Source organism: Anser brachyrhynchus (genome assembly GCF_964034855.1).
Source record: "Anser brachyrhynchus genome assembly, chromosome: 8".
NCBI classification, from domain to species: domain Eukaryota; kingdom Metazoa; phylum Chordata; class Aves; order Anseriformes; family Anatidae; genus Anser; species Anser brachyrhynchus.
Window position 1 is genome coordinate 24,574,165 of NC_137702.1, and position 26,485 is coordinate 24,600,649.

At 39.0% G+C, this 26,485-nt stretch overlaps 3 protein-coding genes across 4 annotated transcripts in view; 2 read left to right on the forward strand and 1 right to left on the reverse strand.

The window, feature by feature from the left end:
* The first annotated feature begins 12 nt into the window (after positions 1-12).
* RO60 (Ro60, Y RNA binding protein) lies at positions 13-18,095 on the forward strand. 2 transcript variants are annotated; one of them, XR_013954276.1, is made up of 9 exons: positions 13-223; positions 5,314-5,912; positions 6,430-6,650; positions 6,907-7,053; positions 7,797-7,934; positions 8,254-8,370; positions 9,142-9,248; positions 9,704-9,850; positions 11,164-11,301. XR_013954276.1 is itself a non-coding variant. In XM_080602154.1 (9 exons), exons 2-9 carry the CDS (start codon positions 5,333-5,335, stop codon positions 11,314-11,316), a joined length of 1,617 nt encoding a protein of 538 aa, XP_080458280.1. In that variant the 5' UTR covers positions 14-223; positions 5,314-5,332; the 3' UTR covers positions 11,317-18,095. The 2 variants fall into 2 exon arrangements, 1 of the variants encoding a protein (XP_080458280.1); XM_080602154.1 differs by having other exon boundaries at positions 14-223; positions 9,142-9,255; positions 11,164-18,095.
* A 731-nt stretch (positions 18,096-18,826) lies between these two features.
* Positions 18,827-21,431, reverse strand: GLRX2 (glutaredoxin 2). Its single transcript, XM_080602163.1, has 4 exons — positions 21,157-21,431; positions 20,753-20,822; positions 20,132-20,308; positions 18,827-19,508 (listed from the first exon to the last, which is right to left on the reverse strand). Exons 1-4 carry the CDS (start codon positions 21,189-21,191, stop codon positions 19,389-19,391), a joined length of 402 nt encoding a protein of 133 aa, XP_080458289.1. The 5' UTR covers positions 21,192-21,431; the 3' UTR covers positions 18,827-19,388.
* A 1,798-nt stretch (positions 21,432-23,229) lies between these two features.
* Positions 23,230-26,485, forward strand: part of CDC73 (cell division cycle 73) — a 96,437-nt gene continuing 93,181 nt past the window's right edge. Inside the window, exon 1 of the mRNA XM_080602155.1 lies at positions 23,230-23,468. Within this exon, the coding sequence (XP_080458281.1) occupies positions 23,338-23,468 (131 nt within the window). The 5' untranslated portion in view covers positions 23,230-23,337. The remainder of the gene's footprint in view (positions 23,469-26,485) is intronic.

Sequence of the window (26,485 nt, forward strand, 5' to 3'; positions counted from 1 at the left end):
GGCGGCCCCATCCGGGGCCCGGGGATGCTGTCAGGGCGCCGCCGGGCGGAGCTGCTGGAGGCGGCCGGGGGAGACGGGGAGCGTCCGGCGGCCGCTGCGGGAGCTGCTGCCCCGCCTGCCCGAGCCGCCAGCGCTGTCGGGCCCGCCGGGAGCCGGAGCTGCGCCGCTGCCGGGCGTCGGGGGCTGCCCTGGGCCGGGCGGGCCCTGACCTGCGGCCTCGGAGGCAAGTGGGGGGCTGAGGGGCGGGGGCTGGGGCTGAGGGGGTCTCGGGGGGGCTGAGGGGGTCGGGGGGAACTGAGGGGGGCTGCGGGAGGGCTGAGGGGGTTATTGGGGGGATCAGGGGGTTGGGGGGCTGTGGGGTCGGTGCGGGCCGGTTGCCGTCCAGGTGCCTGCTCGGAGCCGCCGGTTTCCCGAAGCACGGGGCTGGCCTGGCAGGCGCAGCCCTCAGCTCCGAGCCGTTCGCCACCCTCGGTTTAGGGCTGGTTTCAGCCTAGCGAGCGCAGAGTGGGCGAGCGCGGTTTCTCACAGGACAAAGCGCATATGGTTTGGAAGAATTTGAGGGCGATTTGAAGTATTGTCTTTAAACTTTCAGTGCAATTTTTTTTCCCCACAAACATCCAGCTTAGTCAAAGTCTAACTCCGTACGCTTTCACTGTAGAGTTTGTTTCATCGTTGCTAACCTAGCAGTTTAAATTTAAGAACTTAAAAGACCGTGCTTCTGTTAAAGCTTTGTGCTTTAAGTCTATTTTTTTCATATGTACCTGAAACTTGTGCTGTAAGGCATCTCTAGAAAACCAGGAGTGATTTGGAGTAGTCACAGAAAAGGTAACCGGGGCTAGCTTGCAGAACTCAACTGTGTTGTGGTCCAGTAACACATGGGTATTGACTTGTCAGTCAAGTCTTAACCATTGGATAGGCTGTTTAGTGCCAGGCAAACCCATATTTTACTTACAGATTTATTTATATTATGTTTAGAATATATAAAAAGTACTTCCCTGTGGAAAACAGTCTGGTAGATTATAGTTTACATTTGATAAAATTCATCTACATGGAGAAGCTATGCTTACAAATGTCTAAAAAAGCAAATATAAAATGGATTAATTACTGCTTTACTAAAAAACCACAATAATTTAACTTCAACATTTTAGTTTGAATCGTTGATATCCAGCTATGATCTTTCTCCTGTTAGTGGGAACTGGACATTGTCAAGCTGGACAGGTTCACATCATTATTCTTTCATTAATAATTTAATTTGTTGTAAAGTGTCTAGTCTGCAACTTTTAAGGCTTTTCACATTGCTGTTTGCATTCAAACAACTCAGAAGTTTGAGATGGTTATGGAAGCAGAATATCCCTGCTGAATCGTCCATGAGTACTCAAAATTCAAGTTCACTGTTGCAGCTCAGTAGATGAAGAGTAGGGTTTTGGCTGGGCAGACATTCGCTGTGTGCATACATTTATCCAGCTGTGAGAGTGAAAGCTGTGTGCATTTACAGGTGTTAGAGGAGGGAAATAACCTTGAAGTCTGGGCAGAGGAGAGAGACTAGTTAGCGAGATGGAATAGCTTTGGGAACTTGTAAGGCTGAAATATAAAACAGAATCTAGAAGTGGCCAACACGATTTAAGTAGTTCAACGCCGAATAAGGGTGTTAAGGAATTTATAATTTGTATTAGGACCCAGAACATGCTGTTGATTTGAACCTCTCTCAGTCTGTGAGGCAGCAATGAACCATTTGAGAAAGGTCTGTTTTATATCCTAGATGCAGGTGCATGCTAATTGGAAAGCATTAATAATTTTATTATTTGGCTGCTATTCATTTAGAAAATTAGAAAAGGTTTCAGAAGACTTGTTGTAAGTGTTATTATTGGGAGAAACATTGCAGGTAATTCATTTCATTATTAAATGCTATGTGCCATCTAGGAAGACGACTTAGAGGGCTGAATGAAAATGAAGGTGGAAATCGTAAGAGTGTAAAACAGTATCTGTTTTTATAGCTCTATGAATATTCCTAAGAAAGCCAATCAAAGAGCTAAGCATCAGAAAAACTAGAAGTGTGTATCAGTAACTGTCTTTTTAGAATATGGTTGTCTGTGTCAGAAGCCAATAGGTGCTACAGTATACCTACCTCTTTTCAGTGCTGTGGATCCATACAAAAGCCTATCAATTTGAGTGAATGTAAAAATTGTCCATTAGTAACATAAATTAATGATATTTGTTACATAATTTAACAGAGAAGTGCAGCAGGATAATTTTCTTACTTACTGGTTAGCTCTAAACTTGTTTAGTACAATAAAATTTTAACGTGACATAGCACGTTCCCACTTAAAGGAGTTTTGCTTTTCAGGACGATATCTTTGATGGAAATACTAATCTTGCATTACAATACTTTATAAACAGCAACAACAACAAAATTTCAGATCAGATAACTATTAACTGTAATTTTAGAAATGTTAAAATTCTTTCATTTAGGTTTTGTTCCCATTCTCAGGGTGATGATGATAAGGATAGCTAATGTGTGATGGTGACTAGAAGACTAAGCATGTGAGGACATTATAATTGGGTGTAGTCCAAGTGAGACAGCGAGTGGACGTATCGGATGGAACCCATGCAAATGGAAAAACATAGGGGAAAATACTAAAATATTAAAAGAAATGCATGTATTTCTTAATATAATCTGCAAGGACATGCATAATAATCAGTGAGATCATAAACATTTTGATTGACTGAAGGCATGGCCCTTCCAGTTCAGTTTAAGTCTTGGTAATCCATAGGTGGCTTTTGTTACAGTGTAGTAATGTTTGTTATGGCACAGATAGGAAAGACACAACAAGCAATTATTCTGTACATTTCATATATCATAGAATCATAGAATATCCTGAGTTGGAAGGGACCCTTAAGGATCATCAAGTCCAACTCTTGACACCGCACAGGTCTACCCAAAATTTCAGACCATGTGACTAAGTGCACAGTCCAATCTCTTCTTAAATTCAGACAGGCTCGGTGCAGTGACCACTTCCCTGGGGAGCCTGTTCCAGTGTGCAACCACCCTCTCTGTGAAGAACCCTCTCCTGATGTCAAGCCTAAATTTCCCCTGCCTCAGCTTAACCCCGTTCCCGCGGGTCCTGTCATTGGTGTTAATGGAGAAAAGGTCTCCTGCCTCTCGACACCCCCTTACGAGGAAGTTGTAGACTGTGATGAGGTCTCCCCTCAGCCTCCTCTTCTCCAGGCTGAACAGGCCCAGTGACCTCAGCCGTTCCTCGTACGTCTTCCCCTCCAGGCCTTTCACTCATATATGGAGATCCAGCTACTCATGCATGGTCCTTTCTGCATTCCGTTCTTACTTGTACTTCAACATAATGGTGTTTTTCAATTTTTTTTCACACACTCAGGTTTTTTGTTTTATTTTTTTGGTTGGTTGGCTTTTTTCCCTGAAAAATATACTAACGGATTTCTGATTTCTGGATTTTTGTTTGGATTTTGTATGTTTATTATGAAACATTACCTACTGCGTAATGAAACCAACTAATTGAAATGTACTGAAAAAAAAGTGTTCAAGACATTAAAACAAACTGATATGGTACTCATGCATTGCAAATACCACTCTTGTTATTTTCAGTGTATTTACATCCTTCAGATGTCAGTGAAAAAGTCGGATGAACTATGATGTATTTAAATGGGTTTGGCAGGAAACATGGTTGGAATATTTAAGTAATAAGAAAAGCAGCTGAGCTTTGATGCTCTGAATAATATAGGTAAAGATGTTTTTTAGTTAATTTTAACTGAAACTTGCTTTTTAAAATCAGGTACCAGCATTTGGCTTTTTTTTTTTCTTCATAATTTTAGAAGCATGTAGAATATAATGGGACCACTGATGATTGTTCATGTTGTTTGTTTGTTTTTATTTATTTTATTTTTTTTTTAATTCTGGATGCAGACAGCACACCATTGCAGGTGGGCAAGAATGGAGGAAGGTAGTCTCTAGTCTCTTGCAGAGAAAGGAAAATTCTGTGTCAAAGAGAAAGTACGGAAGTTGTTTGTAAATAAGTATGTTACTCCGCTACACTGGGGAAGAAGTCTTTGTCTGCATTAGTGACATTTATTTGCGCTAACTTATCGTGGTCAACGAAGCAATGCTGTTCATCTTCAGTATCCAAAAAAGCACGTCAGAGCAAGATATGTACAATAATTAAAAATTGCCAAGTGGATTTCTTTGAAATGTCATGTGTATGTGCATATTTTAAGATCTATATAGAGTTTGATGGATTGGCTTACTGGTACTGTGAGTTTGTGTGTGTGTGTCAGCTGGTACCTCTCTAGGCTGTTCAGTGTCTCTTTACTGAGGAAACTGAATTTGTTGTTGTCATGTTAATGTTTTGGGGCTAGTGATGATAGTGGGGGTTGGAATTAGATGGTCTTTAGTGTCCCTTCCCCCCTAAACATTCTGATGATGGATTTTCTTTTCTTCCCATAACCCTGCTGATTTTGAGTCACCAGCATTTATTTCAGCTTGCATATTATGGGTTGAATAGTATAATGCTAAATGTTGTTTGAGCAAGAACAGTGTTGTTGCCTACAATTACTACTGCAGAACTCTTTTGCAGCTCAAGGGTTTATAAATACAAAGACCTGAAAGGCTCAGACTCTGGATTTTCGTGGTGTTTCCTTGCTTTTTAGCTTAAAATGTAAAGCAGTATAAGATTTGCTAATAAGTCCGTGTCTTGGATCTCATTTGAAACAGCCGACTGAGCCTGTAATAAAGATGTTTTTTTCTTGAGCTACTGCCAGTTGCTAAAAAGCAGTTGTGAAAGCATCGCTGAAGCCCACCATATTTAAACTCTCACGAAGTCTTCTGACTACCTAATTTTGCAGTATTTTACTTCTTTATTTTACTGTCACGTTTCTTCGGTTCGTCAGTATGACCAGTCCTTCTGCAAAATAGAGTGGGACAAGATCTGAGTTTTGACCAAATTCTAGTATACAATCTAAAACCCTACCAAGGAAAGTAGTGGCCAATGGAAATGGTGCAAGCCATGTTTTCTGTATGCCACTGATTGGGGTAAGGTAGCTTCTAGCTTGGTTTTAAGGAAATGAATTTATCACCATTATAACTCAGTTTCTTTTTTTTCTTTTTTCTTTTTTTCTGTAACTGGTATTTGTTATTGCACACTGAGAGCAGACTCTTAATAGGTTTATGAAGGAAAAATTACAAGTGTATGAATATGATACATACACTTAGATAAGAAGCAATAAAAGGATATAGTCATCAAGTTCTCACAGGACTTTTAAATAAGCTTTTTATTATTCTTTCAACAGACGTTTGGAAGCGTAAACAATGGAGGACGAGGCAAACCAAGTGCAATCCCTGAATGAAAAGCAGGTGCCGAACTCCGAAAGCGGTTATGTGTGGCATGTCACCGATATGAATCGACTGCATCGTTTCTTGTGTTTTGGTTCAGAAGGTGGTACTTACTGCATCAAGGAGCAGAAGCTGTGCTTTGAAAATGCAGAAGCTTTAACGAGGCTAATTGAAGAGGGTAGAGGTTGTGAAGTTGTTCAAGAGATAAAGACATTCAGTCAAGAAGGCAGAACAGCAAAACAGGAGCCCCTACTTTTTGCTCTTGCAGTCTGTTCCCAGTGTTCTGATGCAAAAACAAAACAAGCAGCGTTTAAAGCTGTTCCTGAGGTGTGTTGCGTACCAACTCATCTCTTTACTTTCATCCAATTTAAAAAAGATCTGAAGGAGGGCATGAAATGTGGCATGTGGGGCCGTGCACTGAGGAAAGCTGTTGCAGATTGGTACAATGGAAAGAATGGCATGGCTGTTGCTTTAGCAGTTACAAAATATAAACAAAGAAGTGGTTGGTCTCATAAAGATCTTCTGAGATTGTCCCACCTAAAACCTGCCAGTGAAGGTAATATGCTTTTTATTTACCTAGAAATACTATGTTTTAAGCCTCTTATATTTACTGTGGAACTGTTTTGGAAACACCGGTACCAGTGTGGAATGATGACATATTGGTGATCATATCCTGGAACTGAGTGATCACATCAGAAATATAACTGTTTATCTTCAGAGGTAAACAGGGTTTATTTCTTGTTTTTCTCTGCGTATGGCAAGAAAAGGTAAAATAATACAATTCCCTCAATTTGTTGCTATCTAGCTTACAAATGATGAAATAACCTTTTTTCATCATTTGGGAAGATCTGTTGGTTTGGAATGAATTAGGCTCCTGGCTTGCAAGGAGAATAAAACAGCTGCTCTAACTTGTATGGGGATGAACTCTTTTAGCTGGTCAGCAGGTCTGGGAAATTCCATTTATGGTGGTGGTTTTTGTTTTTAACAAAAAAATGCGCTAACTTTTTTGCTTGCCAGAATGATAAATGCCAATATAAAGAAGGTAATCCTGCTTGGAAAATATTTTTCTATAGGAATTGCTATAGTCACTAAATACATTACCAAAGGGTGGAAAGATGTCCAAGAAGCGTATAAAGACAAAGCAGTTTCTGCTGAGACTGAAAAACTTTTAAAGTATCTGGAGGCTGTGGACAGGGTGAAACATACAAAAGATGAATTGGAAGTTACTCATTTAATAGAGGAATATGGTCTGGTTAGAGAACATCTACTGACAAACCATCTGAAATCTAAAGAGGTAGGTAAAATTCAGGAGCTTTGTATTCTCTTTAGAGTTAACACTTTTTAGAGTATTAAGACTTGATTTCCATTCAAAAAGCCCTTATGGTTTATTTTTTTCAAGTTTATTTACACAAGTGGCTAATTTAATAAATGTCTCTTACATGTATTTTATAACTTGAACGTTTATTTCAAAATACAGTTATTTAATGTGCAGGTGTCAGTTTTTGTACTTGGGAATCTCATCTTTTTTCCTTCTGTTTCTTTGATCATAGGTTTGGAAGGCATTGCTGAAGGACATGCCCATTTCTGTATTATTGAGAAATTTAGGAAAGATGACAGCAAATTCAGTTCTTGAACCAAGAGGCTCAGAAGTGGGAATAATATGCGAAAGACTAAGAAATGAGAAATTACTAAAAAAGGTAAGACATTTTTCACAATCATCTGACTGACTTTTAACCCCTTCTAACCTGTATTTCTTTAGGCAACCTCTTTACAGAATAAAAGAGATTCTTTTTAAGAAATGTGTAGCTTATTCTTAAAAAACACCCAAACAACAACAGAAAACCCACACAACAATAGTGGAATTACCTTCACCTTGATAATAAAACTTTAATAATTTCTCATTTGATTTTCTTTGCCCCTATTTCCAAAACTTTTTTACGAATGAAGTGTAATGACAGCTAGGATCTTTTCTTAAATTAAGGTCGAGGCAAGCTTTGCTTGTTGGGTTCATCCATTGCTCCAGAGTGTTGTAATTTAGAATCAGCAACACAATCCTAAAAAGTGAGTGGAAGCCACTCTTACAGGATCCTAGGAAGTGAATGAAGAAACTAGCACAGCAGCTGAGAGAAAAAGTGACAGAACAAGGAGACTTTCTCCTTTCAGAGTGCTTTACTTTTTCAGAGGTAATGCAATAAAAGGAAAAAGAGGGTTCCAATGGAATTCGTTGGAAGATTCGAGAAAGGGAATGAGGTTCATCGTTACCTGTAACTGACAGCTATCAGTTCATGCTACAGCTTTAAAAAAGACTGCACAAACCCTTTGAACAAATTGAAGTAAACAGATCTTGCAGTAGGATCTTCTTTTTAGTTTGTGTTGCTTTTTTTTTTTTTTTAAGTGAGTTGACTTCTGAAAATTTACTGTTGATTTATTTTGTCTGTAGGGTAGAGTACATCCATTCCATATATTGGTTGCATTAGAAACCTATAAAGCTGGACATGGAAGCAGAGGGAAGCTTTGGTGGCGTCCTGATGAAGACATTTTAGAAGCTTTAGATGCTTCGTTCTACAAAACTTTCAAGGTAATAAAGTTCTTCAATTCACTAAGCTTTTTGAGAAGTCTCTTTTTTTTTTTTTTGAAAGCTGATAATACAGAAAAATTTGTTGGGTGGATAATATTTTTAGAACTTCATAATAAAAATCTTAGTAATAGCTATTTTATTAAACAGAGGACAAAAAAACCAACAACTTTCATATATTCAACTTTTGGCAATGTTATTGTCCCAATGTTGCCCGAAAAAGAATTAAAAAAAAAAACCACACACGTCTATGGTTGAAAGTAGAAGAAGGAAGAAGTTAATATATTATGTAGATATTTTCTTACTTTTTTTTTTCTTTTAGACAATTGAACCGACAGGGAAACGTTTCTTACTTGCAGTTGATGTCAGTGCATCAATGACCCAAAAAGTGTTGGGCAGTGTGCTGAATGCTAGCACGGTTGCAGCGGTGATGTGCATGGTGAGGCATTAAACTTCTTTTATTTGTAGCTATTTGCAGCTTGAGCTTTCCTTTTGATACAAAGGTACTCTAAAGCTGGTTAGAAACCAGAAGGAAGTTGATATATATATGTATAATTTTTTATTATTATTTTTGTTACCGAAGGTGTGGCTTTATGCTTTACTGGTAGACCAGATGCTTAAAGCAGCCAGATTCAGAAAGGTCACTTTGATTAAAACTGGAAACCAGCTTCTTTAAAGTGGTTGAGGCTGCTTTTTCACTTATTGAAACTGAAAATACATTGAAAAAAACACACACACACAAAAACAAAAACCAAACCAAAAAACCAGAAGCATTAATAATTTAATACAGATTGGATTGAGAAATTTTGGGTTAATTCTTCTGTGCATTTGAGCTATTGACACTGACTTTGTATCACAATGGCTTTCACCTCAATTTGATATTCTAAAGCTTCTTGTGCGTTTATATTATTAGAGTAGAACTTGTTTGCATTGAAAAATGTTTAGTGTTTTATGTCAAAGGGGAGAGAAGAAATAGGGAAGTATTTTTAGTTACAGTAATTAGAACATTTTTTTTTAGCTCTGATTTTGCACTGTCTATTCACAGTAGTATTACAAAGTATTTAAAGTATAGAGTGAAGCTTTAGCATATATAATGAGCCACTCTGACTTACATACAAAAGGTTATGATGTGTGTTCAGCAGGGAATGTCTTGGTTCAGTCAGGAAAAGTTCTAAATAACGTTTTTATTTTTTGTCTTCTTCTTTCTCAGGTTGTAGCACGTACTGAGAAGGATTCCCACATCGTTGCCTTTTCACAGGAAATTGTCCCTTGCCCTGTGACAGCTGATATGACGTTACCTCAAGTTTTAGTGAAAATGTATGAAGTATGTAAAAATAAATGAAAAAAATGCATTGCCTTTTTTTTTTATTTTATTATTTCTTGTGCTGTGGTTAGTCCATATCTGTATAGTAGAATGCTGTGTATTTTTTTTTCTCCCTTTTATTTAGGGGAGGTCCAGCAAATGTTATTATTTCAACTGCCTGAATATTAAATAAAGCAATTTAGAATGGCATTGCTAGATCACAATGGCTTAATTTGAAAACAATAACTTCAGTTATGTCATTATTTTATTTATTTAAGTGAAATGAATGAGTGAACTGTTTTGTTGTTTAACAAAGACGATTCTGTATGTGATATACCATGAGGCTTACATAAAAAGTAATTTTTCCATGAGTTACTAATTTCTGTAGTAATGTGTTCCATGTGTGTATATATATATTTTATATATATATATATATATATATTTATATAGATTTTTTTTTCCTTTTAAGATTCCAATGGGTACGACTGATTGTTCCCTTCCAATGATATGGGCTCAGAAAACACAGACAGCTGCTGATGTCTTCATTGTATTTACTGATAATGAGACATTTGCTGGAAATACTCATCCTGCAACAGCTCTTAGAGAGTACAGGGAGGTAAATATGCTTCTGAGTGCTTGCAATTGATGAATGCAGTACAGAATAAATACTAGTTCTCTACATGTTTTACAGATTAAACAAGTTGTCACTGTCTGCAGTAAATAATAATCTCTATATCGTTAAAAACAAATTCTATGCGTAGGCTGAATTAGTGGAAGTAATTGCTCGTATTCAAAACCATTGAATTGCAAAAAGGATTTGTAATTAAACTACTTTGCTAGCTGTACTTGTAATATCAGTGAAAATTTGTTTGGCATTGAGAGAGTGTATGAATTTCTGCATTCTATAATTCTATGATTGATGCTGAATTCTATAATTGATGAAATAAGTTTTTTACAGGAAGCTCTTAAATAATGGTACTGTGCTCCCAGAATTAAATTAAACTTTGATCTCTGCATTAGATCTCACAAACATGAAACAAAGTAATGAAGACAAGTCTGTAGGGAAACCCTCAAGAGGATAAGGTGATAGTACAATGTGAAGAAAGCCCTATATGTTTTAAAGTGGCTATGTATGCATTTTTGAAACAGAACTAAGAAAAACACTTCCTACGAGCATGTTGCTATTGAAAATTATTTGAACAGCAAACAATCTTTTAGGCTTAAAGGGAACTATTTCTAAATTAATATATTTTAAACTGCAAAGACAAGTACGTATGGGCAGTGATCTTCATACCATGTCCGTCCATTTGAAATTAATACCAGAATCTTTAACTTGCCTAGTGAAACCTTGCCACAGAGTTATTTAGTTGAGAGTAGCTCCCACTCCTAAATTTTTGCTTTTAACAAAGCATTCCCATACTCTGGCCTTAATATCACTTGCTTTGTTTCAACTTACACATTACTGACATGTAAATCAGCTCATTTAGCTGAGTTGTCCAGGTCACAGCTGCTTTATTTGTTCAACCAACACTTGGACTCCTTGCCTGAGACAAAAACACGCTCCTTGATTCATATTAGATGATTTGATTATTATTATTGAAAGTTTTCTCTCAGAATGATCTTCAGAATAGCAAATGCAGTGTTTACATTTGAAGTCTATAAATCTTAATATTGCAGGGAAGTTTTGCCAATAGCATTCGTTGTAGTTTATTTGTATTTGTTTAAATATAACTGTTGTTTTTACTGCAACTTAAGTACGGTGTTAACAGGCAGTCTGCAATTCTTGTTACGGCATACCTAGGTTCTATCAGTATGCCTCTTCAGACAGTGGTCTATGTACGCTAGATAGCAAGATTTGGCCGCTGTCTGTCATGTTTCATTTACTGTATATCTGTGTATTTCTGAAAATATTTTTTGTTCTTCCTCTAGAAAATGGGTATTCCTGCTAAATTGATCGTATGTGGAATGACGTCAAATGGCTTTACGATTGCCGATCCAGATGACCGAGGCATGTTGGATATATGTGGCTTTGATACAGGAGCTTTGGATGTTATTCAGAACTTCATTTTGGATTTGATTTAACATTCTAGGCATCTGCTCTTTCCAATGGGTCCATTGCTGGCAACAGACTTTTCACCTTGGGAACTCCCAGCCAAATATACTTTATTAGAATATGGCACATTATATACATATCAGAGCGTAACCGTTTTGCGAAGGGAAAACAAGAAAAGCAGATGAGATACCGCTTTTCTCTTTTCTCCTATTGCACACAATTTAAAATAACAATGGGAAGTTTGTTAAACGTAGCTACAGGGTTACACAACATGTAATTTAATTTCATTTATAATAGATTATAAATACTGAGATTTCTTTTTTCCCCTGTTGCTGTGGAATGCTTGTTTGCAAGAGTGAATTGATGAATTATTCCTAGGATGGGCAGGACAGAAAAGTGGTTTTAGCTTTTTAATAATGTTAGTTTAACAACTAACATTAGTTTAGAAGGATCTTTCTTTAGGCTTTTTTTTAACAAATAACTAAGGTTCAACAGTTTCCATAATTATACTTTAGATCTACAAAAGAAGTATTTTCTGGGATTTTTTCATGTGAGACCATGTAACTGTGATGCAGTATAAAAGTTACCCAGAAAGATTTTATACTGACAAAACTGAAAGTGGAAGAGCTCATGCTTCTATTTAGATTATCTGGATTTTTGAGGATAAAGTAATTGTTTCTAGAGAGAGGGGTAGTTTCTGTACAATGCAGTTTCAAAAGCACTATTTTAGATTTCATGTGCTTTGTTGAACGTTCAACAAACTTTTTAGTAGTGAAAGGTCTTGGAAATGGCTGGGAAGCCACATTCACTACATGTTATAACTTAGGTAGCATCAGCCCACTTTCAGTGAGGAAGATCAGCAAGTGCATGCGTCTTAGCCTACTCTTGAAAGCTGAGTAGCAACAACCAGAAACAAAGAGCTACGTTTTCTTCAAAGGAATGTATTGGATGATACAAAAATCTTCCTAATGAGAATACTTCATTTAAAAAAAAATCTTTTTGTAGATTAACATTATTTCTGATTTCTTAAATTAATTCAATCTAACATTTTTCCAAACTACCTCCAGTTTATAGTGACCAATTCTTAAAAACTTTTATGAAGTGTACAGTTGCCTCGTTCTCAAAATCTTGTTTAGGAAGTGATTGAAACTGGATTTTTATTTTTATTTTTTTTTTAGTCTGATAGTAAGAGTGTGAGTAAATACAGAGAAAGCTAGTGAATATCTTACCACTTTGGAACAGGAACCAATAGCAATTCATGTGTATGTGTATTTAAATCTGTGTGTGTGTGTATTTAGGTATGTGTGTATAGGGGGGAAGTTAAAAGATCTCTTTTCGCAGATCAGTCTTAAAAGATGAGAGCTTTTTTCAGTGATGCTTTTACAGCTTCCCCAAGATGTATATGTCAGCCTCTTTTATGCTAATTCTGGCTGTTTTAAACAGTGAATTTGGTGTTAATTTGAAAATAATTATGGTTTATAAAGATTACCCGATTGTGGTAAATGACATGTAAGACCATATTTTTCTGCCTAAAAGACAAGCTTTTAAATGTAAAATTCAAGTTCATATTATACTTTTGATACTTGTAACACTTTTCATTACGCCTCCTACATATTGACTCTAAGTTCAAAGTTTGCATTCTGTAGGATGGTTATCTATTTTGGTGCTATCTAAAATGTGAGATTACATGTTACTGAAGGTATTCTGCTACACACTTCTACACTACCTAAATGAATAAATCAGAACGGTGAAGGAAGCCTTTTCTGACATTGATGTACAGAAACAACTCTAGAGTTGTTTTAAATCTGTCGCTTAAAGAGCTGATGGTAAGAATGTTAGTTTTCAGTGGACATGAATGTAGTTACTTCTGAATTATCCCTACTGTTACAATACAGCTCTGATAGAATGCTTGAACACAGGACTACCACCAGCTTGGCAGGTGACATCCAGAAAAAAACAAGCGTTCCTGCAAAAACTGATAAAATAGCACTTTGAGTTTGAAAATTAGCCATTTCCTTTGAAAAACTTCTTACCAAGTGTAGTCTCCTTGCGAAATGAACACAATGAATATGGGGCATAAATGCACTTGCTCACTACATGTAAATTATTTAAAGTAAATGCACTGATGTTTTGGAGTTGTTTTTGGTAGTAATGTGTTTTAAATGAGGCAATAGTCAAACACTTGATTAGATGTTTCCTATTAAGCTAGCGATGTTGAAAATAACTGACAGATAAGTATCTTTTGCAGGTACTTTTTCTTTTTTGAAGTAGTATTTGTGAAGTAATAGGAAATATTTTGGACTAAATATGAAATGAGAAACTTAAACTGGTATTTCAAGTAACTTTTTGCAGTTAATTGCATAAATTTACTGCAAATAAAATATTAGACTAGTTATTAACAGATTGATTGAACAGTTATTGTAGCGTTGCATCCTTGAAAGCAGTCCGGTTTAAAATACAATTCCTTGAACTACAGTAAAAGTGAAGGTGAATTTTTCAGTAGAACTTAGAGAAAATGTTGACACTAGATAGCTATGTGCTATGTTAAAGATAGTCACCCATACTGGAGTACATAATTTGCCCCTAAATATTTACCATATGTCTGTACCAAAAAAATCTTGTTAGATTATTGTAGATGGTTGGTTAGCCAGTGTAAAGCTAGCACTGTTGAGATGATCTTGTCACCTGCTCCTCCTTTACAGTTTCCACAGAGAGGGGAAACTGAAGTAAATGCTGACAGATGAAACTTGGCAGTATGTTGGCCCTTGTTCCTCCTATTTTCTGTCTGGGGTTGGTTATTATCATACAGTAAGGGGCAGAGAAGACTGCTGTGTTTTCCTTTTCCATAGACTGATCTTTATTATCTGTCCACATGCTGAATTTTAGGGGAACTGTCTGACTTGTTTGCCGTAACAAATTTCTCCTGATTTTAGTCTTTAGTTATTAAACAAATAATTTCCAAAACAATACCTGGACATATGAAGAGGCAACAATTACTGTACTTTTTTAAAGGAAAAAAAGAAAAGCTAAGACAGTTGCTCAGCTGAAGTGTTAGTTCAGTATACAATAAATAAACCCTTTCACTAAAGAGTAGACCTGACTTTTTCAAGTTAAATGTTTGCATTGGAGGAACACTGACTAACAAAACAAAAATGGGGCTATAATTGTGCACTACAGTTTAGCAGTAAAAATAGAACAGGAAAGATTTTAAAGATAGTGAAGTTTATTCAGAATGTTAAAAAAAAAAGGCAAAAAACCAATAAAAATCTAAATGCAGAGTGCAGGTGTAGACTAGGTGAATGCAGGTTTCTTATTTGTCAGAATTAACAGGCTTTCAGTTTGACTGACATTTCACTGTGAGCCCCTAATAATTCTTAGGTGTTAGATTATTGTCTAAGACTGTAATGTTCAGGCACTTTAGCATAAAGAAAGAAGAAAAGGATGTAATGGTTGGAAGCACAGCAGAGGTAGAACGTTCTTCTATAAAGAAGGGCTGTAACCAGTGGACATCAGAGGTCATGTTTCCTTATAGCAGTGATACAGACAAGCATGTGGGCACGTGATGCTCAAGAATTCTTTAAAATTATGCATCGGTATTGTGTGATGAATAAAGACAGTAATAATTTTGCCAAGAATTAGACTTTTGTGCCAGGATTTTTAGACCTATAGGAAGGAAAGGGAGAGTTTGGGATGCTTGTAGAACTTAATTACTGGTAGAACTGGGGGCTTAATCCACAGTTGTGTGTTTAATAAAGAGAAGTCTAAAAGTAGGTCAAGGTCTGAAGTTAGCAGTGCCAGTCTAACTGCCCAGTACGTAACGGCCACTAATAACTGGCCATAAAGTACCTTGCTGCTTTAAACCACTGTTAAACCTGTTTGTTAAACATAAATCGTTGTGGGGACAGGACATTTGTTCTTTGTTGTTGTTGTTGCTTTTTAATTGGGGGCCATTAATACCCATTTATGGGTATTGCTTTCAAAGGCTATTTAACAAAGTGTATGTTCTTGGCTTAAAAAGTACACCAGCAGTTGTGGAAATGTATTTTAATAATGACTCTGTCTGTAAAAACACTAGGAAAATATTTTTCTCCATTGCAAAATGCTATGCTGCTTAATCACGTAGCCACCATACCAAAAGCATTAGTATTGGTTCCGTTTGTTGATTCTTCTATTACCCATTTTTTTCTCTGCTCTTCCTTTTCTCTGTTAATGTTGGCTTTTTTCTCCTTTTCCATCACCTCGTGAACCTAGACCTATACTTGAATCTCTTCTCACAAGCTCTCGTCCTTTCCTTTTTTGCTACTGTTCTAATTCTGCCTTTTTGCTGTCATCAAGCATGTTAGCTTAGCTAAGCAACTTACGCCAGAACTGATGTCATAGTATTTATCTTAACTTAAAAAAGGACAACTTTTTCACTTTCTTTGATTATATAAATATCTAGTAAGATATTTAATTTGCTGTATCTATAAGATTTTGGTTAAAAAAAAAGAAGTTGCATAAATTACAAAAGCGTATCTTTGTTTCTTTAAAAAATCCAACATCTGCCTGTGAAAATAAATGGCTTACTTTTATAAAACAACTATTTAAAATTGGCTTTTCAAATGTAAAGCTTCTTTCTCGAGTTTGTTGGGTAGGTCAGAGCTTTTCATTCTGCCTTATGTTATCAAGTTGTAATAAGCAGAATTAAGGAAACATTTAAATGAATCTTCTGGATGAGTGGGCAGCTTCTTAGCAATATTGAAAATATTTGAAGAATAGAATATAGAAGTAAACCTCAGCAAAAATCACTTGTCTTGCTTGCGCTTTTAATCTTCCTTGTTTTTTTAAGCATTTCATCACTTTATTGAGTTTATTTAGCTATTTGCAGTGGCTCACAGTGGACAAATACGCTGTAAGTAAATTGTTCTACGGGTTTTATTGCTGAAATGGTGGAGATTTCATCATACCCTGACAGAGTACAGTGTACAACGTTGCTGAGTAAGACTTAGGAGGAAAAGGTAAAACAGTAGGACTGTATTTTGTATGTGCTGCGTAAAATTAGCTAATTGCAGCATAAGGTTTGTGTCTTTTAAGTATGTGTGCTTACATTTGGATTTATGGTTTTGATACTGTAACGTGTGGTTTCTTTAGGTATTTCTGCATTCTGAATTTAAGTTTAAATATATATATTTGCATATATGTGGTACAGTCAGAACTTTCATAAATACTTCATTAACAAATAATGAATGGAAATAGCTGTTTCCCTAATGTTACCAGCTTTTTAGTTAAGCACAACTATTTACAATAGAACGTCTATTCTGTTACGTTCTCATATAAAAGTGCAGTTCTACTCTTTCAAAATAATTCTGTATACGCAATGAACAGATAAATGCATTCACAGCTCTGTCTGCTTAGTTAAATAACTTGATGTTTGTTTTTAGCTACTCATGCTTCTTAGGAGCATACTATTTGAGCTGGATGAGTGCTTAAGTATAATTTCCATTACAGAATATTTTAACGGACAATTTTTAACATTCACATCCCAAGACAACCATTATTTTAAAATAAACAGCTTTTGTTCTGGAGACAATACTAAGCAAAAAATATGGAACTTTTTATTTTGAATGCCTCTCCCTGCCCTTTTTTGTCCCTAGAGTAGAACCACACTTGAACTGCCGTATCATGTTTAAATAACTTAAACATAACATGGCTTTGTGCCATCCAGTAATGAAGGCACTGTCTTGCTGCTACTTTCTATGAAACAATACAAAATGAATGAGAAAACATTTGGATGGGGAGCCTTAATATAGTTGAAAAGAAATAATAAACTGGCACTCATGAGGCTCTGCAGGCGTACAGTAGGCTTTCTCAGCTGTTGGAGTGGAATATTGCCTTAAGTGCCCTGGGATTTCTGAAATGTAGAACTCAAAGTGGTATTTTAAACTACTGTTTTGGGACTTTTTCTATCAGGGAACAAAATGAAAAGTGAGGTCTTTGAAAAATTCCTTTGCATACTGTTATTTTTACATGATGGATTTACAAGCTTTCAGGTGCAAAATTGTTAATCTTCTAAGAAAACAAAACTGGCCTAAGAATTATACACAGGGAAAAAGAATACTTGGATACCAGCACATGTGCAAACTAAATTGCTTTATTAAATATAAATTTAGGGAGAGATGCACATTTGGCGTTTTAACTTAATGAGTGTGTCCTCGTAAACAAAGACTTAAGGCAATGATGAAACTAGCAAAAGGTAGTGAATTGCAATAATAATATAACAAGGTCAGTGTGTTTAGTTAGCTAATTACATGTTAAAGATGCACAGTGCAGATGACTGTATACTGAACTCTTTTTACAAACTGTTACTTAAATTTATTTCAAAGCTGCACTGCAGTAAGGAAGTTGTCAAATTCAGATGACAGCCTTATAATCACAATTATCCGAGCTGAAGATGGATGTGGTGCTTTGTTTCCTTGTGGAAAGAAAGTTGTTTATGTGCACGCAGTGCCCGCAACAATGGAAATAACAGACGTCTTATTCACAAGGAGTGAATAAAAATAGACTAATGTTTTTATTCTAAACTGTGCATCTTTAGTAGTGTAATTGTCCCTTTTACTGAGGAAAGGGATATAATTTTCTACTCGCGTATGATGAACTTTCCTGAAATAACCAAGTCTTGGCATTGGCTGCTCTGGCTTTGGATGTACATTGTACTGAAACTATTGAATTTGGATTTTTTAGACATTTAACTGCAAGTTAATATTGCTAGTAAACTGCATTCTGACTGTAGAACTTAAGTACTAAATAAACTCTATGCATATTAGACTCATTTTACTTGGTCTTAAGTTTCATAATAGCACTGGATTGATGATGATGTAGAGTTTAGTGTCACTGAGCTGCCTGGCTACACCAGGATATTCCAGAATGACAGCGTCTAGACTGATACAGTGCAGAATAAAGATGAAAGCAATTACCTACCACTCTAAAACTGCCACGATCTCTATTCCCTTTTTCCATAACACTTGAACTTATAATTAAGTACTTACAAGATCAGATGATGAAATACAAGGGAGGTAAACAAAGATGGATATCCCCTACCATTCATGACTGTCAAGGGAGAACCTCCTACTACCTTAATCTTCCACAAACATATATGACCAAAGAATTTAATCAAAGGACAGGGGCTAGGTTTGGGAGACTGTTGTAGTTCAAGCCTCTTCAGAAGATCTTAAGATACTCTCATACAATGAAAGCCTAGTCAGTGTTACAACAGTGACTGATCCTTTGCAAGATCGCAAAGTTGCAGGTTACATGTGATCCTCTGCTTGAATTGAGAGCAACCCTACGAGAGAATAGTGAAGCTGACTGACTTCCCCTACTGCCAGCCTCCTCTATTAAAAGGAATGACCGATACCACAAAGGGCACTCACTGATTGATCCAATACTTGCATAACACATTCCTGTAATTTACATTTAAGTTCTCTTGTAAATAAAATTACAATTTAAGTTGCACAAAAATAGGTGGTTTCAACACTATTTAGAAATACACAAAAGCAGAGCCATTAGGTACTGCTTTTAATAACAGGCAAAAAAAATCCAACTAGTACAAGTAATGTAGAAGTAACAAATGAACAACAGTTAGAAACTTGACATGCAGCAACATCACTATAAACGTGATGCTTTGTACTTTTTTGATTGCAATTTGACATTTAAAATTTAACAAAGCCATTAAATTGACCATGTATTGTAACTGTGGTAGAATGAGACTAGAAAGTAATCTTAGTTACGGAAAAAAACAAGCTTCTTCAAAAACCTTAACTCTACTACAGTCAGTATTTCATTGAAGCATATTACCACCACTGCAACACCAATAAAATGACATCATTAGAATACACTTGGAGTTCCAAGAGGTACATAACAACTGTGGTAAAGCTGAGGCAAGGAACCAAAGTAATTTGTCAGTTCCATAGAGTCTGTGTCAGAGAAGGATCTGAGATTCAGAAATTCTTGGCTGGAAGCAGTTAACCCCAGCTGATGCAGCGTGTCTTTGCAATCTTTTTAACTTGTCTGAATTTTTACCTGTTTTATATAAAGGCAGAACTAAGCTAGGCTAGATGGTGGTTCAGGATTTTCCTTTCAGTTGACATTGATGAATCAACGGCAGGAGCTTGCCTTCTTCGTGAAGTCTTTGGGTATCTGTAGCACCTCCAACAAAAGTCCCATTAACAAACACTCTTGGGACCTATCAAGAACAAGCATTGCATCAGTCACTTGAAAAAAAAGAAAAACGTAAGCAAACCCATATGGACTCAAGCACTGTTATGTATGCTTCCACATTCCACTCTTAGCATAGGTGTGGGTGTGTATGTATATAGTGTATACACACACACAATATTTACTCTCTTAATATGCATATTACTGTTTCAATATTACTGTACAACTCCTGTTTCCATAGTATTTACAGAAATGGAAAACTTTGTTCACTTGCTACTCAGAAGCGGGTTTGAAGTCACTACGGGGGAGATTCATAAATTCGAACAATTGAGTCAAGTGAGGCTATATAATATTAAAGAATGACAAACATGGTAAGTGCTATTGCAATAAATACGTCTATACAAATGAAAACTGACTTTGATACTTAAATCATCTTAGTGGCAGTACAGAGAAGATCATCTCTGAGAGACAGCCAGAAGGTCTCAAGAAAAAGCACAGAACCCTTCTGCAGTACCTTGTTTTTCATTTAGGAGCTTGTATCCCAAGTTTACTCAGCCCAAAAGACTGAAGACCTTGATATGTCCATAACCCACAGAAAACACGTAGTTTAAGTTCTTATTTTTCTTATTACATGCAAGAAAGTATACTCACTGTTCTGCCACCAGTCATCTGTTCAAGAACGTCTTGTATCTGGCTTCCGTTTTCATTCAAGTCCAGTTCTACAGCTGTGTAATTTACATTCATGTGCTCAAAAAGCTTTTTTGCCTTTTTGCAGTAGAAGCACGTAGTTTTAGAGAAAATCACCACACAGTTCTCTGAAATAATCTCCTGTATATTTACGAGAACGTTCAAGTAAGTAAGCCTTGTTTTTAAGTCAGTGTATTTTAACAGTATCCAACAGCCATGAAAACAGAGGGGAAGTTATAAATCTGCTATAATTGTAACAAATGTTTGGTAGCAGTAATTTGACGAACTTTAATCCCCAATACTGATAACAGTCCTGAATTAGACTAGACAGCTGAAGAAAAACATACAAAGGATACAGCCCAGAAAGACCAGGTACCAGCACTGGGGATGAACAACGCTGCCCGTATTACTTAATATTAACATTAATTACAATTAACTGTTAAAAATCGGGTGGGGTAGGCAGAACTTACATAACTTCTTTGTGCAATTCAGAGAAGCTGTGAAGCAGCCACGGTTTTTAGGCAAGTTGAAGACGCGAACAGCTGAAGACACAAATAACGTTGTAAGACACAAGCCATTTGTTACCTGGATTCGATTCGCAGCGTCACTGCTAGACAGTCCAACAGAGAGGGGCTGGCTGTTCCCCATCCTAAAGCTAAACAGAAATGCAAGTCAGATAATACAAGCTTACAAAGAAATGACAATTTTCAGCTCACAAATTAAAGTTGTTTTTTTTTAAAAGGATCGTAGTGCTGTAAATATTTCGTGTAATTTTCCCGTCACGCTTGGGTGCCCATCAGCTGCAACGCCGGGGCTGCGTTAGCTCCCACAGCGCGCAGGACGATCAAAATACAGCCTGACTTTACAGACTGCACGGAAAGCGGTTGCTTTCCCCAGACTAACACTTTAGTTTCCTTTTCAACGCCGACGACCGCGGGCTGTAGGGACACCCCCCAGCTCCCCCCTGTCCCCGTCCCGTCCCCACCCACCCCCGGCGCAGCCCGGCCGCCCCCCGCGGCAACATGGCGGCCGGCCGGAAGGGGCGGGGCCCCGCAGTCCTCGCGGCGGTCCGGTGCCGCTCGAGGCCCCCCCTCCACCCCCTCCCCGCCTCCCGGCCGAGCGCGGGGCTGCCCGCGGCGCTGCCTGCTCTGCGCCGGGGGTGGCGCCACGGGGGACGCCTCCGAGCCCCCGGGGAATTGCCAGACGGGGCCGCGGGTTCCCTGGGTGCCCCCTGCCCGCCTGCTGGGGAGGAAAAGTCTGAAAGTTGTGGCCTGGGTCACTGCGCAGCCGTCAGTCCCGTGATGAACAGCACAAGGAAATCGATTAATGTGTAAAACCGGCCCCTGTTCGCCTACGGTGCTCCCTTAAGGGTAACAGGTTGATGTGGATTCAGACACGGTGTGTTTATTTTGCTCCTGTGCTACAAGACTCGAGCAATCCTTCTTGATGTACATGATCTTGGTGAACTTAACTGTGACTTCAAATTGTCAAACCTTCTTTTGATTGTATAGAAAACGTGGCTGTAGTCTGTTACACCACGGCTGTGCTGAAGTAGTTTACAAATGCAGCTGGAACCTGTACCCATGCAGTGTGCTTTCGCTGTACTGAGCTGTAACATGTTTTCCCATTTCAGATAAAGGTTTTCTAGCTTCATCGCCTGGGCTAAAGCTGATAAGCATTTAGGTATCAAATACCATGTGGTAAAAACAATGATTGATATTACTGTGATCCCCAAAGCAAAGTCTGAACTGTTCTGTATACTTCTGTCTAAAACTGTTAACAAAGGCATACTGAAGTAAAAAGGTAAATCAACCACAACTTCATGAAACATAATTACTTTGTATGTTGCTAAAGAAAGTATTCGTAGTCCAGTTAAAAGCTGCTTAGGTGATGCCAAGTAGTTTTTGGATGAGAAGCAGAAACAGGACTGGAACCACTGGAAGAATTTCAAGTTCCATTTCATTTTTTTTCATGGGTTGCAGCTCCAGTAAATCTAATTTGAGAAATTACATTCTGTTTATTCATTATGGTTTTGCTTCCTCAGTACATGAATGCTATTCCTAAGTACATAGATAATACTCCATGACAGTTGAAAAATAAATATTGGAGGTGATTGGTATAATTAGTGATGTTACTAGGTCTAGCGTATTTGTGTATTAAACTCTTTTGACACCAGCTGTGAAATATTAGAAGCAGATTTGTGATACCACTAACATCTCAGACCAGGAAATTGTATAAACTGCTGACTGTTTGGCCAGTCTTGGTGTGTGCTACTTATAGGAAGAAAAACGATGCAATTATGCTCTTTGCAGTCTTGAAATGGGTTAAAATTTTCTGCTGATTTTGAAAATTTTCTGCTAATATTGAAAATGTTAAGAACATTCTGAGCATAAGCCTTCAGGAGACCTTTCCTCCAGGTGTGATATTCCAGCGTTGGTGTTGCCCAGCTGGTAGCAGTGCAGGTGGCTCTGCTGTGCAGCTCATTTCCAGTCCTGTGGTCGAGCAGAAGATGTTAAGTTGGACGGACGAGAAAGCAAAGGTGTGCTCGCAGGGGAAAACATGAACTTGGACTGACAAGAAAGCATGACAAGGCATGCTCGCAGGGGAGGCTTCGTGCGGCTGCTGGGCTGAGCGGTGCCACAGGAGCCCCACGAAGCCCTCCCCTCTGCTCCGTACGGACCCGGTCATGCAGGTGATGAGGAAATGGTAGGTGTGTGAGGAAATACCAGGCGTGGGGCCTCGTCAGTGGTTTTTGCAGAGACAATAAATATTTCCGGGATCACTTTATTTTACCGGGGTGTCAACCGCCTGCTCTTGTCAGAACTGAATTCTAATTCCGAATTCAACGTCAGCATTAAATCCTGACAGGAATTCAACGTCAGCATTAAATCGTGACAGGAATTACATTCCGACAAGTGTTTTTAGCGACTGATAGCACAGGGATAACACGGGGATTTCCTCCTTTCCCTCCCACCCCGCTCTGACCGGCTCGCGGGAGGCCCCCGGCGGCGCCCCCTCAGCCCGCTGCGGCCGCCCAGGGGCGGGGCGGGGCGGGGCGGGGCGGCGGCGCTCAGGCGTTCTCCGCGGGCAGCCCGGGGCCTGGCGGTTGGCGGCGGGGTCCTCTCGCGGCTGGCGGCGGCGGCGGCGGGGCCGGTGGCGGCGGGCAGAAGATGGCGGACGTGCTGAGCGTGCTGCGGCAGTACAACACGCAGAAGAAGGAGATCGTGGTGAAGGGCGACGAGGTGATCTTCGGCGAGTTCTCCTGGCCCAAGAATGTCAAGACCAACTATGTCATCTGGGGGTGAGCCTCCGGGGCCGCGGGGGGCTGGCGTTGCCGCGGGGTTTCGGGGGGTGGCGGCCGGGCTGAGCCCCGCCTGACCCCTGGGGAGGCTCCCCGGGGCCACACGGCTCGGTGCGGGCCGTCCCCGGGCTGTGAGGCCCCCTCCCGGGGGCTGCAGGCGGCCGCGGGGGCGAGGCAGCCCCGCGGAGCCTGTCCGGGTTTTTGGGGAGAAATCCCCCGAAATCGGTGCGCGCCGGGGCTCCGGGCGGCTCGGCACCCCCCGCAGCTTGGGCACCGGGTGGGGAGGCGGCAGTGAGCCCCGGGAACAAGGGGCTTCCTTGGCCCTGCCGTAACAGGCAGGTAGAAATCGCCTAAAGTAGCTACAGTCGGTAAAGTACTTTTCTATATTTTTTTAGAAAAGTTCTAGAACGTCAGTTTCTGTACCTGTTGAACTTGGTGGCTTGCTGTGCGTTGTTGGTAGTACGAGGGGCTGCTTTGCTCACCTTTCTTCGGAAAGTGGCAGCTGCAGGCTTGTGACGTCCACGCTGGAAGGGCTTCAGTGAATCCTTGCAACCCAAGAGAAACTAATGCTGCTTGTTAAATGTCAGGTAGTGAGCGCTGCAGGTAGTGATCAAAGAGTGCCGTGTGCTGGGGAGCTTGCGAGAAGACCAGGAGAGCCCACAGATTTCTCCAACAAAATCCTTGTGGCTCACTCTATCTGGGGATTGTTTTTTGATTTTTCATAATTATGATAAGGATATTAGCACTGATGCAATGTCTTCTGGTTTGAGGAAGAAAGGAAGGAAATCTGTCTATGTTAATTCATAGACAGATTTTTTTAAAACTGCTGTAACTTTACATTCAGTTTAAAGCTAGAAATGTGGTATTTCATCGTCTATTTCAAGCTTTCAGAAACCTGCTTGGGATTTAGTTGCGCTTCCTGGCTGAGAGGGGGATACTGGTAGGTAGACCAGAGAGGAAGGAAATATTTGCATAAGGAGATAAGTTTTAAAGCTTCTGATAAGTCTTGGTTCTGTTTTGCTGAGTAGCTACATAGACAGTTATGGTGTTTTCCTTGCTACAAGTCGCTTTTCCCAGGTGGTAATAAGTAATGGTTAACTGGACAGACACGTTTCACCCCCATTCTGTAGGGAACAGAGAAACTGATATGCTAGCCTGACTCTTCTACTGCTTAGGAAAACTTGATTTAGGTGTGGAAATTATTAACAAAAGACAAGAAGGTGGCAGCTGGAGAGAAAAACTTTATTGCGTACATTAACACAGCTTTATCTTTATGGTCAGAGAGGGATCGTGGGGGAGCAGAGGATGTGCCGAGCAGAAGCAGTAACCACATAACAGCTGTGTAGTTCTTCATCTCTTGTGATAATGTTACAGATTTTTTTATTTTTTAGTAACCTAGTAAATCTTGGTTCAGACCCAAAAAGATGGCTTCTGAACTTTTGGTAGAATGGGGCTGCTGTTGATTCACTGCATCTCTTGCAAACCACTGTAGAACATTCTGTCTTAAATCCTTAAATTGAAGAACCAGTTCTGCAAGCCGTGCTCAATACCTTTGAGATCACAGTTAGGGAGCTGTCAGTTTTTGTAATTGCTGGGACGTATGAGGAACGTCTTCAACAACTTGTGAGATTCAAAATCTCTTACTTGGGGCACTTGAGGGGGTCCAAACTATGCATGCAGTGAGCTGTTGTTAATAGCTTAATCTTTCACGAAGCCAATATGATTTCTGTTTTAGGTGTCCACAGCCTGGTTGCTGTAATTGCATCTCTGTCCGCTGCCGGTCTGGAGAGAGTAATCCAAGTCAGAGTAGCAGCGGTGGCATTCTGTCCCTTCTAGAATTAGTCCCGGTAGACATTTAACACTGTGGATCCTTGAGCAGCAAAGCTGGCAGAAGTCAGCAGCGCTGCCTTCTCTCCATGCTGGCACGAGTGGCTGCCAAACAGTGAATTGGTCTGAGGAAAGGAGCCAGGGTAAGGGTAACCTGGAAACAAAACACAGAAAGTTGTTCTTATGCAGGTTGGTTCCCAGATACAGTCCACAGAGCATAACTCTATGAATACTTCTGAAGGTAGGATGTACTAAGATGAGATGTTTTGTTTGTTTTGACATAATGGTTGGTCCATGGCCCCAGAAGAGTGATTATAGAATCAGTTTCAAAACCCAAGGAAGGAATCAATCTACCAGCACCTCATTTGACTTGTTTACCCATCAGAGGGACTTGTTTGGACCGTTAAGAAGTTTTTAAACAGAGAGCAGCTGGTCGTGGGTATTTTGCTTTGTGTGATACTCCACGTGTCCAGTCTTGTATTTTTGAGGATTACTGCTTGCTTCTGTGAATGAGACCCAGGAACTTAGAACCTCTATCAAAATCCATGCTTTCAAACACAAAAAAGGAAGTGGAGCAGTTAGAAAACGAATAAACTTGTGGTGCCCTTGGAGTGTGAATGGATGAACTGGAAATAAATTTCTGGTGCTAAAACCAACCAGGTGAAGCTTTCTGTTTTGCATTATGTAAACATTTTCTTCAGCTTTTAAGCTGGAGTTTAACAAGTATTAAAAGTTGCATCACTTTTTTTGAAGTGCTGGACTTTTCAAGGCCTGGATCATAAGATTGTTTTTCTGAAATAACTGATGTAATTAGTAATACGGGAAAAGAAGATTAATTTCTTTTGCTACTGACATTGTTTGTTAATTGAGTGAAGTAAGCTGCATTCAGACTAGCTTGCTTTTACCTCTTGATTTTGAGCAGGTCCTCTGGCAAATCTGTAAGGATCACGAAGTGATGTTGAAATGCCAGTTTGGGCTTAGATTTTCTCCTTGCTGTACAATTGCTCTCCCATCTGACACTCTCCCTTTAACATGCAGTATCTTGTATTGTCCTTGTAATAAAGCATCCTCTTGCAATGATAATGAGCATGGGGATTTCTTGCATGTGTGGCTTAGGTGAAGTACCAGCTGTGCACTGCTGAGCTTTGTCAATGCCTGGGGCTTTGTAATACTGTATTTCCAAATTAATA